The sequence below is a fragment of the Equus quagga genome, unplaced genomic scaffold, assembly GCF_021613505.1.
Source record: "Equus quagga isolate Etosha38 unplaced genomic scaffold, UCLA_HA_Equagga_1.0 73442_RagTag, whole genome shotgun sequence".
Lineage (NCBI taxonomy): Eukaryota > Metazoa > Chordata > Mammalia > Perissodactyla > Equidae > Equus > Equus quagga.
Window position 1 is genome coordinate 4061993 of NW_025802777.1, and position 15900 is coordinate 4077892.

At 43.5% G+C, this 15900-nt stretch overlaps 1 protein-coding gene across 1 annotated transcript in view; it reads right to left on the reverse strand.

The window, feature by feature from the left end:
- Window positions 1-304: 304 nt before the first annotated feature.
- The window catches only part of LOC124234241 (immunoglobulin superfamily member 5-like), a 41370-nt gene continuing 25774 nt past the window's right edge, over window positions 305-15900 (reverse strand). The window contains exons 6-9 of the mRNA XM_046651482.1: window positions 12283-12307; window positions 8955-9055; window positions 7626-7699; window positions 305-1101 (exon numbers count right to left, since the gene is read on the reverse strand). Of these exons, the coding sequence (XP_046507438.1) occupies window positions 1006-1101; window positions 7626-7699; window positions 8955-9055; window positions 12283-12307 (296 nt within the window). The 3' untranslated portion in view covers window positions 305-1005. The remainder of the gene's footprint in view (window positions 1102-7625; window positions 7700-8954; window positions 9056-12282; window positions 12308-15900) is intronic.

The window sequence follows — 15900 nt, forward strand, 5'->3', positions numbered from 1 at the left end:
TGGGGAGCTCAGAGCAGTTGCTAATTACTAACCATCGTATAAATCTATTCTAACCAGCTCAGAGCTCAGCCAAAGAATAGTCATGCCTCTAGGTTAATATGGAGCGATGGGGTGGGCAGTGAAACACACTGAGAATATCTCCATGAGAAAAAACTTTTTTTTTTTGCGGAAGTCTCCTGTTTTGCTTCTTGGACAATGTTTGATTTCTAAACACTGTGATTCTTTAAACTACCGTCTGAACAGTAAAGAGTTAAAAAAAAAAGGCAATACAAGTGTCTTGGTGTTTTCTCTTTTATTTATTAAAGAACACATTACCCATCTCCAGGTTTTTCATGGCGTTTGTGGCGTGTGAGGGCGGTCCCCTCCAAAGCGTGATCCACATCTAACTCATTTGAGGACATGAGAGCAAGACGGACAAGGGAACAGAAAAAAAGGAATAACTTCATGTGAATATCCAATAATGAGATATTTTGCAAGGTATACATCAACTTTGGGATTTAATCGTATTTTTAACCTATGAGTTCTGATTTTCCAGGCAATTTTAGACGTCTGATTGATCCTAATTTTTATCCTCTTTTTCCACTGACAATACGCAATAATGCCCACATATTAAACATACATAAATATCATCTTCATATGATTTAAGATAATAAAGACATTTTAAAAGTCCTGGTTGGTTACAGACTTATCTACCATTTATTGGATTAGAAGCCGGAGTGTTGAATGATGAGGAACATTATCATGACGAATGGGCAGCTTTTACTGAGCCGCTTTGGGGAATTCACTGAAATCTTGAAACATTTTAAAAGTCAAATTCTCCTCTGGAAGCTGGGAAAATAGATTCCTTCTCTCACTATAAAAAATCCGTTCTGAGGATTCCAATATCACTTCTTCCAGGTGGTGCTGGTGAAGCTGGAGCACGGCATCGGGACAGAGAAGAAGGATGACTTGGTCGTGATGGAGGTTGTCAGCCAAGGGCGACATGGAGCCCAAGGGGCATCTGTCCTATACCAAAGTCACATTCCTGACCTTCCGAGGGCTGGCCATGATAAAGGAAACCTGTGGACGACTTGTTGGGCCCTGTTGACGGTCATCAGGTCCCTGGTAACAAAGGGAAAGAGATCGATTTAGTGGGTTGAGATCCATATAAAAGACTCACTTGAGAAGGAAGCTCCACTCCTCAGATAAGATAAAGGGAGGGTGCAGAAAAGAATAAAAGTGTTAATGCAGGCCCTGCCTTTATTTCACTATTTTCACTAACACACACTCTGGAAGTTTGCAAGTTCTGGGCCTAAAGAACCATCTACTTCAAAGAATCCAATGGTTGTTTGCATGAAGGCAAATTACTGCAAGGATTCACTGGTTTGTTTTTCAATTATCTTACGGAATTCTAGCTTTTGTATGAAAGTAGAAAATATTTCTAACCCTCTTTAAATAACACACATTCCTGCTAAAAGAAAGGGGCAAAATTTAGAACTGACTCCATGTAGATCGCCTTTTGGTATCCTCGGACCATGCATGTTGCTGGCTCCCATCAGGGAGGCAAGGAGTCTTTGCCACTCTCGTTCTGAAATGTCCTCCCAAGCAAACCGCTTACTCCTCCAGACAGGCCAATGCCTGTGTCAGAGTATTGCCCTACTTAAATATATACAACATGCTTTCCTGCCAGTCCTGAGAATGCCAGCTCAGGTTCCAGGGCATGGTAGCTGCATTTAACATCTTAAATAATGCAACCAGGCACCATAAATTATTTACATTGCAATGGAATGGCAGTGAGTCTTAAGGATAGAAACTCTCTGGCTCGTGGTCTCGGCTTGTTGACTCCCCATCACACCAGGAGAACTGGAGAGCTGATGGGGCTACCTCAGCAACGTGCTTTACGAATTGTGCTTCCGCTGGGGCTATACCTGACATTTTGGGTCTTGTTTTTGCTTTTTGTTGTCATTGTTGGGTTGCACAAAGGCATTGCTATTTTCTAAATTTATCAGGAGTTTATTTCTGTTGATCTCAATAGGGGAGCAATTAGTGGGGAGGTCTTGATCCAGGTTTTGAGTTGTTCATCTGCTCACCCCCCAAAACTGACAGACTCAGGAGGAAAGAGAGAGTTGCCTAAAATAACCAGAAAAATTGACTGACAGTGAGTCCAGGCCCGGAAAGAGGAGAGGAAAAGGAGGGATCTTTGTTTTAAATATTCATCAAGATGCAAAATATTTGTAAACCCTGCGGCTTTGTGTAAAAATAAAAGACACTTGCCTGTCTCATTAACTGATTGCAATTTTTACTAAAAATCTCCAATTTTACTTATTGGTTTTGTCCTAATGTGTTTCACAGACAGTTACACCCGAGTTAACCGTACTTCATCAACAGAAACCCTTGTCTGGAAAATAACGTCAGCATGATATATCCTAACTGTTGATTCATCCAGAATAGAAATAACGAGAGAAGAAAAGTGTCATGTTTTGGTATATGTCAGACTTGAAAATCAGTCTCTATTTCCTCCTTCTGATCCTTCCTACAATTCAATACATGATCTGGGGTCTCCACAGCCTGACATACCATTTCTTTCCTTCATATCGAATGCGGTGTGCCTTAAGACCCATCTAAAACTCCAGAGGTGTAAAAAAGTCTTCCTCAACTATGGTGCCACTTGCATTGTGGCGCATCTCAGTCTCAAGACTCTTCCATTTGACATTCATCACTGCCCCCCACAAGAATCTCAAAGTCTTCTCAGTGTTGTGGGGCCACGCAATACAAGCCATTCTAAATGCACGGTTTTAAGAAAGCCCCTAAACTTTCTGTCAGAGATGATTTTCCCTTGGAAACAACACTATTCACATCTGTGATGTTTTCACACTGGGCCACAAAAACGTTTTCTTCAAAGCAGATCATCTGCGGAACATAGCAAAAATATCCATTCTTTGGCCCTATCTCCCAGAGATTATGATCCAGAAAGTCTAGAAGAGGCTCAAGAGTTTGCATTTTAACAAGCACCTGGAGAGCTTCTGGTCTACCGCTATAACGAGAAGGACTGCTAAACCAGCAGGGTCCCAAGATATTCACATTTGTAGGTGATAGATGCATCTCCACGTGCATCAGGCTTTCTTTGGGAGCCAGGATACAGGAAACACATCCCCATTTCTGCCAGCTGGTGGCGGGAACAAGGATTGCCCCATCTCTCAGCCTCTAGTGAAGAGTTCCAAGTTCAGGTAAGACCCCAGCAGAGAGTGGGCTGAGAGGTGGGGATGAGCAAGGGAGCGGGCTCCAGGCAGCCACTAGGCGCCTCTTCTCATGGTATCTAACCTAGCATCACCCAACGGACCTGACCTGCATCAGCCATCGGCCCCCTTGTAGCTTCTGCCCACGGTGGCTGGCCTTCTGTGGGGCAAACCTCCAGCACACAGCCTGTCCCTGATGACACCATCCCTGAGACGAGCCCTCACGCCTTCTGAAGTTTTCTAAGAACTGTCAGCACTGAAAGCATCAGGAGATAATTAGAGATTTGAAAAAAGAGCTTCCCCATGACATCTCATCTTGATCTTCCCCATGGCAGTGGGGGCCTCTGGCATTCTGGACCTTAACTGAAAGGATGTGGAAGGAGCAAGAGTTATGGGGGGCTGCTGCAGAGGCAAAGGCCATTTTCTATTCCTTCCTAAAAGTATCAAAATTCCAGCTTCCTGTGTTAGTAACTATTGAGTGTGGGATGTAATTAAATTCATGCTTGGTGATGCACGATGAAGACATGGCGTATAGAGCTCACTACAGCCTGGAGGTGTAGACACAGATGTGTAGAACCCTGAGTGGGACTGGAAGTCGTGGCATTGAAGGTGAGGGTGAGAGGAACCCAGAAACGCTGCCTGCTCCTCAGAGCCTGTGCTCAGCCCTGAGCTGGCTGTGGTCACATGCTCCAAGGCTCGGTGTCTGCAGCACTCTCCTCTACTTGTAGGGGAGGCCACATAATTCCAGCAAGAGCCCAGGCACCATCACCCCCTGGGAGGAGCTCCCTCTCCTCCCCAGTGTAGTTAGCACAGGTATCATGAATGGCTTTGGACTCTGAGCAAATCATAATTATTGGGTGGTGTGAAATTTCAAAGTAGGCAAGGTGATCTTTGGCAATGTCCCACTCGCCCTTCCAGCAACCCCCTTTTCTGTCTTGCTATGAGACAGCCAATAACCCTTGAACCCAGTTGTGTGTCAGAACCACCTCCAGTTGTCTAAAACACCGAGGTGCTCAGGCTGCCTCCTGAGCCAGGAGGTCAATAGGTGGAGACCAGGAATCTTGGCATCGCAAGGCCACCTCGATGATTCCCGTGTGCAGCCTCTGGCCCTTCAGACCTCCCCTGTCTTGGATCAAGGAGACCCTTGAAGGAAACCAAAGTGCCCAAGACCATAAAGGAGGGAAACGGCAACTTGACATGGAATTATTTACCTTTTTTCAAGAACCCAAAAGAAACTGTTATTTTTATGTTGCAGACTCACGTATACCAGTTTGATAATATTTCTTGTCATGATTGGATTGTGATTATCAGCAAAGGAACTGTGTCTACATGCATACAGGCTCCTTGTATCGCCTTGCTGTGACAACGTAACACTGAGCGTTTAATGAGCGCCTAGGAATGCTGTGCTAGACTGTGCATAGTCAATGGTCATCCATTGGATCTTCTGAAAATGCTGAGGGCAAATAAGGCCACCAGGTTGAGCGGATGAGAAGGTCAGCATGGGGAAAGTACAAACACAGGGACTCGACAGTTGCTGCCCTGTTGACAAAACCAAGATGGCCCTGCTCTGAGACCTATTAACACAGAGCAGAAGCTTCCATTGCTGCCATACAGGCTGTGTCTCCACAGACAGGACATGCTTCTGACCCACCCGGTCCCACAGCGATGGGGATTGGGAAGTGCTGTTGCTGGAGGCTGCCTCACAGCTTGAGCTCTCTCAGCTTAATCTACAGGCTTTTCAGGACCGAAGCCCAGTGCAGATTCTCTGCAAAATAGTGTAATCTGTAGTCAACAACCCTGAACTCTAACAAGCCAGCTTTCCGGGAGGAGTCCCACTGGGCCAGTGGTGGAAACACCTCACAGCAGCACAGGTGGCTCTGTGACAAATTGGAGTCACAGTGAGGCACGTGGAGAGGAGGCCAGGATGAAAGGACAAATGAAGGGGTTCTGAATAGCTCTCAGCTGCCTCTCCTGGGCCCTTTAGGGAGCAAGGCTCAACGCAGAATGGAGAAAGTTTATGAAAAAAGAAAGCACAGATTGCGTTGCCCTTGCACCGTGGCCTAATGAGTTCTGAGGAAGGTCCTCACGGCCTGCACAGCAGGAACACGGCCACATAGGCCAGGCAAGGCTGCAGGCCTGGCCTTGGGGAGTTCTAAAAGGAAGCTGTGTGCTAAGAGTTGCCTTGACCTGATTCCACAAGCTCTGGCTCAGCCACCTGGCAGCTCTCAAGTGGCCAGTTGACCACATGCAGGACTGCATCCTCTTTGGGCCAAGGACACAGAAGGGAGCCATCATGCTCCTAGGCCTGGCCCTTTCCGCTCCAGCCCATCTTGCTCCCTCCTTCCTTTGCCTCATGGGAAGCACAGCTTGTGTCCAGGTTCTCCAAAAGGGCATCCTGGAAACAGTGCCTTGGCTGGTACCTGCAAAGGCACCCTTCGGTTAATGATCAAAGATGGACCTCTTCAGAACTGTGCTTGTTCTAAGTTCCTCCACTCTAAGTAGAAAAATCCTGCTATTGAATAAACCCTCACCAGTTTTTAGCCCAGGCAAAAGCATCTTTCCTGGCATCCTGATTTGTTTCTTAAGGACCCTGATGCACTGCTCTCCTGGGAGCCTTACAAACACTTTAGGAAACACAGGTGTGTGTGACCAGCCCCAGGACTCAGCACCGCGATGGCCAATTTCCACCAATAGATTATTTAGCTGGTTGCATGTTTAAGTAGCAGACAGTTCTTAAATTTCTCTCCCTATGTACTTTCAAAACAACACTTGAAGCTTTCAGAAGCATCCACTCCCAGCTCTGAAATGTCATTCTCCATTCCTGTGTCCAAACGCACTGAGAGTTCCCCTTTTCCCTCGTTGATTCTTCCAGGGCAATCATCTGACATGACCCTCTTCTGAATCTCGTCCCCACCTGCTCCATCACCCCACCCCAGACCTGATCATTGTGGCTTGTCTAATGGAAAGACACGCGACAGAAAAAGGTAACCACAGAAAGGCCACAGAAATAATGGTTGGCTTGAATGTGTTCTTGGGGTGACCATGTTTGGCGCTGAGTGGGCAAGGACCCTTCATTAGCCTGTGGCCCCCACTCAGGTCTAGTCATGGGGGTTCCAGACAAGAAACATCCTTCCCAGCCCAGCAATTACTCCCTTTCACCCCCACCTCTTAGTTAAGAGGCCAGACTTTCAAAAGGGAACCTATTGCATCTCTACAGCCATCCCTCCCAGTGCCAAATTAAATGCATTAAAAGATACGCATAGCAAAAGAGCAGCGTTGATGGGTAGACGTTTACCTCTCCATTTTCCTGACATCCAGCCTGAGGAAAGCAGCTTGAACTGGTAGCAGGAGCTCACCATTTGTCACTCAGGCCCATCTTCTTTTGTGCCGCAGACCCTTATCTGTCTGCCTGCCTGGCTACCTGGGTTGCACTAACAGCATCACTTAGGTCCTCTCAATGATACACGGTTGAGCATCCATCAAAGCTCCCCATTCCCCAAAGACCTGGGAGGCACACATCACCAGGAAGAGGTATGTGTTGAGCTGAATCCCAACTGCATGGGGGAATATTACAGCCTGGAGCTGCCTGGAAACTCAAGTGAATATCTATGCCAACAAGAGTGATGGGGCTGCGAAGGCACGCTCTCCAGAGCAGCACGTCCATCATGCTAATAGCGACTCCCAGGCAGAACAAAGCCAAGACCGTCTGACCCAGCGTGGTGTCAGAAATGCAATCTGTGAGCTTGGCGTTTCCAAAGGCTACCAGTGGAGACCATCCGTACTTATCGCAGACACTATTGCAGAATCGCATCGAAGTACTTCTCCTTTGAAATTGCAATTATACAGGTCAGAAAACGGTGCCCGTTATATATTTTTTGCATAATATGACTTTGCATCTAAAGAATCGTGTTTTCTGCATGTAAACTCTAATTCATTTATGTATGAAAACCAACGCTGATTCTGTATCAGAAAATTAACATACTGTGTCCTCATGGCTCCTAATCGGCTCTTTTCTTTGAGTTAATGCCCCTTGGAAGGACAGTGCCCATCAAAATTTGGCCAAGAACTGACAACATCTACAACTCATGCCTCTCCTTGGACTCCAGACTTGTACATCCAGCTGCACACTCAACATCTCTATGTAGACGTCTAACCGATGAATCAAGATCTACAAGGCCCCAGGTAAACGTCTCATCTTTCCCCCCAAAACTAGCTACAAAGGGCAAGAGATACCACATGTCCCTGCCCCGTTCCCCCCAAGCTGAGCGGTTGACGTGGAGGTGAGCAAAGGTCACGTGCTTCCATCATGAACATTAAAAAAAAAAGCACTGTTTTATAAGCACTGATGACAATGCAAGAGTTTCTAAATGGCAGAAAAAGTCCAAAAAGAGGAAAAATGGTCTAAATCACCTGATAAGGTTGCCTACTGCTGCGGTGTTCTGGAACACTGGGTTCAGAGGACCTCGGAGGGACAGAAGCACTCTCTGCAACAGAAGAATGATTTTAGAGCAAGAAGTGTCAAAACCCAAACTTGAACAATTCTGTTTATAAAGAAATCCATTTGCTTTTGTGTGGTACCCCTGGTATGAAATAATCCTTAACCATAAACAGACATTTTTTAAAGTTCCCTTGAAGTTGCATATCTTTAGAACTTTCTGATGAAATAAAAATATGCAAACAAACTCAAAATCAATTCCTTGCCTGACACAATAGTCTCATCCAGAGACAAGGATGAATTCCTAGCTTTCATGGCTGATCTGGGAAAACAAACACAGGGCCAGTGGGGGAAAAACAAGGCAGCAAGGTTTGGCTTGGGCCATGATTTTGGTCAAGGTATGGGATTAATTGCTCAAAATCCTAATGAATAAAATATTCACTCACAGGAAATTTTGCAAGAAGCTGTGATCAGATCATCCAAGGAAACAACCAATGCTTTGTGGAATTTTTTTAAATCTGAAGCACACAGATTGGACGTACATTGAAGACATCCATAATAAAATGGGAAGAATGGGGCAGGGGAGAATACAATCAGAATCTTAGTGAAAATCAGTTGTCCAGGCCTCTCAGGAGGAGTTGATTAATCAAAAATCTTTTGTGGGATTTATTTTGCCGGGTAGCCAGGTCTCCCTCCCCCACTGCTAAGGAGTAATTTGCACAGCCTTCCTCTCTGATCTGCCCTACAAAGGATCTCGGTTCAAATCCTGCTCCTGCCTCTTCCTAGTGTGAGTGCCTTCAGAGACGCTCGCCCGTGATGACTGCATCCTCTAAAAGCAAGACATTTAGGGGCTACAAAAGGCTGTTCAAAATTGAGCTTAGTCTTTCAACATTCTCCAACACCCTTTAAAGTGGAATAAGAACAGATTTCCTGCTGAGCGTCAGTTTTAATTGAAGTTTGGGGTAAGCTACCCTCAACATACTAAAATGCCTCTTCACACACTTTAAGGTAGAAGCTTTGAAAGAATGAGAAAGCCTGAAAAAAAAAAAACTCAGAACTTTATTTTTTAAAACTCTTAGATGTCCACCTCACTGTATTTTAAACTTTAGACAATTATGTGGATTTTTACTGTTAATCTACTGCTAGAATATTTCTGGAGTTTCTCCTTCTTCTAAAAATTACCCGAAAAATAATGACCACTCATGGCTAAGTCATCTGCCTTGTGACGCTGCTGTTGGATTGGCCAGCCCCTCTCTGGACACTCTCCTTTCCAGGTCTTTCCACTGCCCCACCTGTCCACTCACTCGTAGTCCTTGGTTCATCAGAACTGTATCCATGGTTTTCATTTCCACTTTTTAACTTTGTCTGAAGAGTTTCTTTGTTTGTCTTTACAGTTGCAGATTTCCTAGAATTAGACAATTTTAAAAGCCAAACGTTAATTGGCCATGGATGCTGGGTTCACATGTTGAACTTACCACAAGGCCAAAGCTCAGTCGCTGGCCTGTGGGGAGTGGAGAGCATCAGGATGGACACTCACAGCTCTGAGCACAGCTGCGTAGACAGCCTGCATGCTCACACACTCCCATTATGGGGAGACAGGCAACTTCATCACGATAGGCCCATGGAACTCAACTCTCAGAAACAAGTGACCAAATAAAGCAGGGTTGGCAAACGATGACCCATAGGCCAAATCCGGCCCACCACTTGTTTTTGTAAATAAAGTTTTATTGGAGCACAGCCACATCTGTCTGCTTCCATATTGTCTATGGCTGCTTTCATGGTACAGCAGCAAAGTTGAGTAGTTGTAACAGACAGCGTTTGGTCCACAAAACCGAAAATATCTACTATCTGGGCTTTTATGGAAAAAGTATGCCCAACCTCTGAAATAAAGCAAAAATTGGTGTAGGGTAAGGAAGTTTGGCATTGAATATCAAAAGATTTAAAAATATTTATTCTTGACCACTAAGATTTTATTATAGGGAAATAATCAAGGATATGTGCAAAGATTTACTTGAAAGAATGTTCATTCATGAGGTATTTATAACAGCAAAAACTGCAAACAATCCAGGCGCCGAACCATAGAGGACTAGTAAAATAAATGATGATACATCTCACCTATAAAAATTATTATAGATGAGAACTCTCATGCACTGCTCGTGGAAGCATACACCTGCTGGTACACCTACTTTGGGAAACTGTGTGGCAGTATCATCTAAAGCTGAACACATACCTCTCCTCTGACCCAGCTTTCACAGTAGATATATACGAAATGGAATACAAGACAGGAAGGAGTGCATGGGTATATGTCACCAAAAGACACCCACAAGAATGCTTAGTGCAGTAATATTCATAATGGCCCCAACCTGAAAACTATCCAAATGCCCACTGAAAGAAAAATGGAAAAATAAATTGCATACATGCCCAGAACATAGTCTTATATAATAATAAACAATCTACATTGACATTCAGCAACGTGGATCAGTCTCACAGCGTGAAGCTCAAGAAGGCAGATGTGAGTGAGTGCACACAATATGACTCCATTTATGTCAAGTTTACATGAATCTGTTCTCTGGGGCTCTGCAGACAGACGTCAGAAAACATGACCTTTGAGGCAGGGGAAGGCAATGATTTGACGGAGGCCTGAGGAGGGTTTGGGGTGCTGGGGGTGTTCCAACTCTGCACATCGGCCGTCGAGGTCCAGATACATATGTTTTGTGAAAACTGTTCAAACTCACCTTCATATCGTGTACTTTTCTGTATTTATGTCACACTTCAATAAGATACTTTATGAAGCAAATGAAATAAAAGTGTTGTGGGCAAGTATTTGTTAACAGAAACAACCTTCGGAATAGCGTCAAGAGAGAAGAACAAGCTATAGAACAATGTTTATTATGTTGCAAATTTCACAAAACGCATGTGAGTGTGTATCTATGTGCATCTATGTGAACACATGTGGGTAAGTATACACATACTCAGATGACAATGATTACTTCTGGACAATAGAATTATGGGTGATTTTAAAACCATTTGGTTTACCTATCTTTATTTTTAATCTTTTCTATAATAAACATGCACTGATTCTACAGGGAAAAGTATATATGTTCTTCCAATGCAGAATTCTGTGGGCAGCTGGAGTCAGCACGGTCGGCTCAGTGGGAGGAGAAGCAAGTGGGATACGGGAGTCCCAGTGAGTCACTCCGTCTTTCCTCCCCGGGCCTAAGTGTGAGAGCTGCATGTGGACAAGAGCACAGGCCCTGAGCAGGACTGCCTGGGTCACCTTCTGGCCTGCCCACTCTCTAGACGGACAAGCTGAGCTCCTGATCTAACATCTCTGTGCCCTGCAGTTTCCTCTTCTACAAACCCAAGACATCACGGTGAGGATGAAGTGAGAGAACAACCCTCCCAGGTGCACGACAGCCCCTGGCACACATATTAAGCACTCAGCATATGCCAGCTGTCATTGTTGCTACCATTGTCATGATTATTATTGCTGCCCTTGTTATTATTATTCTCCCCCGTTGCCCTGAGTAGCTGTTGATCACTGTGCTGTGTTTTGAAATCACCTAAGATCCCAGAGAAGGGAAATGCAAGCTGTTACACTGTCGTCAATGCTGAACAGAAGAATGCAGAATGCCATCCTGCCAGTGACAGCAATCAAGAGAGATGCTGGAGTCGTGACCAGGCTCAGCTCTCCTTCCTCTCCTCTCGCCTCCCGTCAGGCCCCCGAGGAGATGCATTTTCAGATTCCTGCTCTGTGGTGTCCTCAGGGAGAGCACGGCCACCACTCTCAAAACCAAGTTATCACCAGGGAGTGCCTGACCAGGTCGGAGGAAGAAAGGACCGTATCCGTCATGCGATGATTACACACGTCTTCATTCACCACATGTAGCCGAAAGATATTTTAAAAGCCCAGCATTTCAAAAATTAAAAGTATCAAATAAAATACTGAAAACCCCATGTGGTTTTGTTATAACACCCCCAACAAAACCACTGCTGTCTAAAAACCCCTGCTCTTAGAGCACTCATGATTATGGAAACATTGCAGACGTTTAAACTGGTTATGGTATTATTGTAAGTCCCTGACAGAGTTACCTTAAAAGTGCTTGCAGCTACTTCTGGACAGCTGTGGGGATGGCAGGAATTTTTCTGTCCCCTCCCCCATCAGTGGTACAAGCAGTGAAAACTACTAATTTGTCCGCCTGGTCATTTCATGTGCCTCAAGCCATCCAGCTCTCCTCACTGTCCACCGCCACCCCAGAAATTCCAGCAGGACCTCTGCCTGGTTCTTTCACGTCCTTGAAAATGTGCTCAAGTCCCTAGCCTTGACTCAAAGCAGGAGGGCCAACAGTCATGGCGCAGAGTGTCCTCTTGTGGAAAGAGATGCAAATGCCAGACACCAAGTAGAAAATCCATTTTCTTAAGTGAGTGGTTGGCAGTAATAGCCCACCTACTCCGTTCCACAATTAATGCTGTCCTGTGAGTCTGTGACTGGCATACGTGTTTTTCACAGTGATCCACTTGCAGTACCTAATTCTGAGTAACGTAATCCTAAAGTCCCACAGGTTGGGAGCGGGGAGGGAGTTTGTTTATTTATTTTTGTTTTCAGAAAAATTGATGTGATTTCAAGCTTACCTTACTTCACTGTGATAACTAGATCCTGCAAAAAAAAAAAAAACACATTAGCAAAATCAAGATAGTTATTCTGAAAGCAAAAATCTCATAGATTATTATAGACCCCCTGATTTTAATACTGACATTACTGAATATTTGTGATCCACTGAGTATTATGAAGTTCCCCAACATGCAGTTATCAAATGACTTTCAAACATAAGGAAAGTAGGATCCACTATCAACTATCATAGATATAAATAAGCCCTAGGTACCTGAAATATGGTAGGCCCCTAATAAGCACTTACTAGCATTGCATTTGATTAGCTAAATTATAAATACTCCATTCACCACCAAGAGGTGCTCTGCATCCCCAGTCTTCGCTGACATTCACTCACTACTTACCCTGCGACAGCACCCAGCCAGCACTGTGCAGTATTATTTCATTTAATCATTACAACAACCCAAGAGGTAAGCATTACACTAGTGTTGCTATATTTTTAACAGACTAGACATTGTTACACAAGCAGAACCATATTTTTAACAGATAAAGAATTCTACTGCTGACGCACTATGGTTCTTTAATTCTAAGATACATTTTCAATCACTATGTATCAATGGTACCAATCTATACAGTTGCGTCCACCCCCAAAAGCTGTCATTAAATTGCTAACGTTTTTACTCAATGGATTCTTGGACTAGAGGAAATGTGGAATTTGAAAATAGGGACTAACAGAGCCACACACCAGTCCCCCACCATGCGTCTCAGAAGTCAGTGTTCTTTGTAACTTTGCCTTCCTGTTGGGTCGTCTATTCATAAAGCTTTATTGGAATCCAAAAAATATCCATTTTCCTTATTTTTTAGATGATGTTATCACTTATTTTCAGTTGTAATAACATCTGCTGACTCACACTCCAGAGGGAACCTTGGGCAATCTTATTTGAATTGAAGGAGAGATATTGTCTGGTCCCCTTCTGATGAGAGGGAGATGTCGCTAGTATTCCCATAAGGGCCAGGCTGCAGGAGACGGCCTCTGGGTCCCTCTGCTGCAGAAGCTGTGATCGCAACTCCTCCAGGCCCCGCTGAGTGGGGTCCTCAGACGCCCTTAGTCAATCCCCAGTTAACCAGTTGGAGCACCGAGAATTCTCCAGGCACCAGCAAAGCAGAATGCCAGAAAATGCTTTTAAAAAAACTTAACGTTTAATATTTTTAAGCATGGAAATAATTATCATGGGGAAATCAAAGATTTCACTGCATCCCTTTTTTTTTCATTGATTTTTTTTATTGTCACATTGGTTTATGACATTATACAAATTTTAGGTGTGCAGCATTATATTTCAACTTCTGTATAGAAGCATCGTGTTCACCACCAAAAGGCTAGTCACCACCCATCGCCTTACCCATGTGCCCCTTTATCCCTTTCACCCTCCCCCACACTTTCCCCTCTGGTACCCACCAATCTGTTCTCCGTCTCTATGTGTTTGTTTGCTGTTGTTGTTGTTTTTATCATATACTTATGAATGAAATCATACAGTATTTGACTTTCTCCATCTGACTTATTTCCCTTAGCATAATACCTTCAAGGTCCAACCATGTAGCTGCAAATGGCAAGATTTCATCTTTTTTTATAGCTCAGTAGTATTACATTGTGTATATATACCACATCTTCTTTATCCATTCATGCATTGATGGGCACTTAGGTTGTTTCCAAGTCTTAGCTATTGTGAATAAAGCTGCATTTATCTTTATGCATCTTTATGCATTCATATTTTCATGTTCTTTGGATAAATCACCAGAAGTAGAATAGCTGGATCATATGGTATTTCCCATCTTTAACTTTTTTGAAGACTCTCCCTGCTGTTTTCCGTAGTGGCTGCACCAGTTTGCACTCCCACCAGCAGTGGATGAGAGTTTCCTTTTCTGCGCATCCTCTCCAACATTCGTTATTTCTTGTCTCATTAGTTATAGCCATTCTGATGGGTGTGAGGTGATATCTCCTTGTAGTTTTGATTTGCATTTCCCTGATAATTAGTGATGTTGAACATCTTTTCATGTGCCTGTTGGCCATCTGTATATGTTCTTTGGAAAAATGTCTGTCCAGATCCTTTGCCCATTTTTTAATTGGGTTGCTTGTTTCTTTATTGTTGAGTTGTATAGAGTCCTTTACATCTTTTGAATATTAAGCCCTTACCTGATATGTGGTTTGCAAATACCTTCTGCCTATTGTTAGGTTGTCCTTTCATTCAGTTGGTGGTTTCCTTTGCTGTACAGACCTTTTAGTTTGATGTAGTCTCATTTGTTTATTTTTCCCTTTGTTTCCCTTGCCTGTGAGACATGATATTGAAAAAGATGCTGCTAAGACCGATGTCAAAGAGTGTACTGCCTCTGTTCTCTTGTAGAAGTTTTACGATTTCAGGTCTTACATTCAAGTCTGTAATCCATTTTGAGTTAATTTTCGCATGTGGTGTAAGACAATGGCCCACTTTCATTCTTTTGCATGTGGCTGTCCAGTATTCCCAACACCATTTTTTGAAAGAGACTTTTCATTTTCCATCGTGTGTTCTGGCTCCCTTGTCGAATATTAGCTGTCCATAGATGTGTGGGTTCATTTCTGGGCTCTCGATTCTGTTCCATTGATCTGTGTGTCTGTTTTTGTGCCAGTACCATGCTGTTTTGGTTACTATAGCTTTGTTGTATATCTTGAAATCAGGGAGTGTGATACCTCCAGCTTTGTTCTTTTTTCTCAGGAATCCTTTGGCTATTTGGAGTCTTTTGTTGTTCCATATAAATTTTAGGATTCTTTGTTCTATTTCCATGAAAAATATCATTAGGACTCGGATCCTTTACATTTATGGCAAGGTGAAGTGCCCATTGTGAATTACACCTGGTGGAGACTGGTGTCAGTGGGTTGTCACAGGCCCTGTTCAAAGCACTTACCTGGACCTGTTACAAACCAGGAGAACAAAAATAACTTGCTCTCATGTGAGATTTTCATCTCAAAGTTAAATAAAGGATAAAACCTAGAATGGATCACAGAACTATTTCATACATTAATTTATTTAATTCTCACAACCAATCTACAGGGTAGGACTTATTCCCATTTTGTAAATGAGGAAGCTAAGAATCAGAGAATCACCCTTCTGCACATCCTACATGGGCCACCAATGTCACAAACCTCACTAGGCTGTTGTGGAACAGAGAAAACCCTAAGAGAAGCAGAAATCCGAATAACCAGAATGTTCTCCAGCTATGCCACAATAGCTAACGTTGAAAATAATCATCTGAAGACACTGAACAATCCTGGTCACTTCTGAATTAAAATTTAAGTTATCCAATAATTTTCACTTAAAATTTGGTGTATTTTATTTGAGTAATCCATCTGTGCCATATAGAGTAACTCCCAGGCAAAAACAAATTCCCATCAAATCTGAGTCAATAGGCGTTTGCTACTTTTCATTTTATGTTTCCCAGGGAATAAAGTTATATCACAGAATTAATTCCCCAATCACAAAACAAATCTATGCAGGAGTTAAGGCTAGACCATTAGCCTGGTTAAGGTTAGACCATACACTTTACATGGGATATCTCGCTAAGACAGACATATTCCATGTAAAAGAGTTAGTTAACACAGCGCTTGGCAC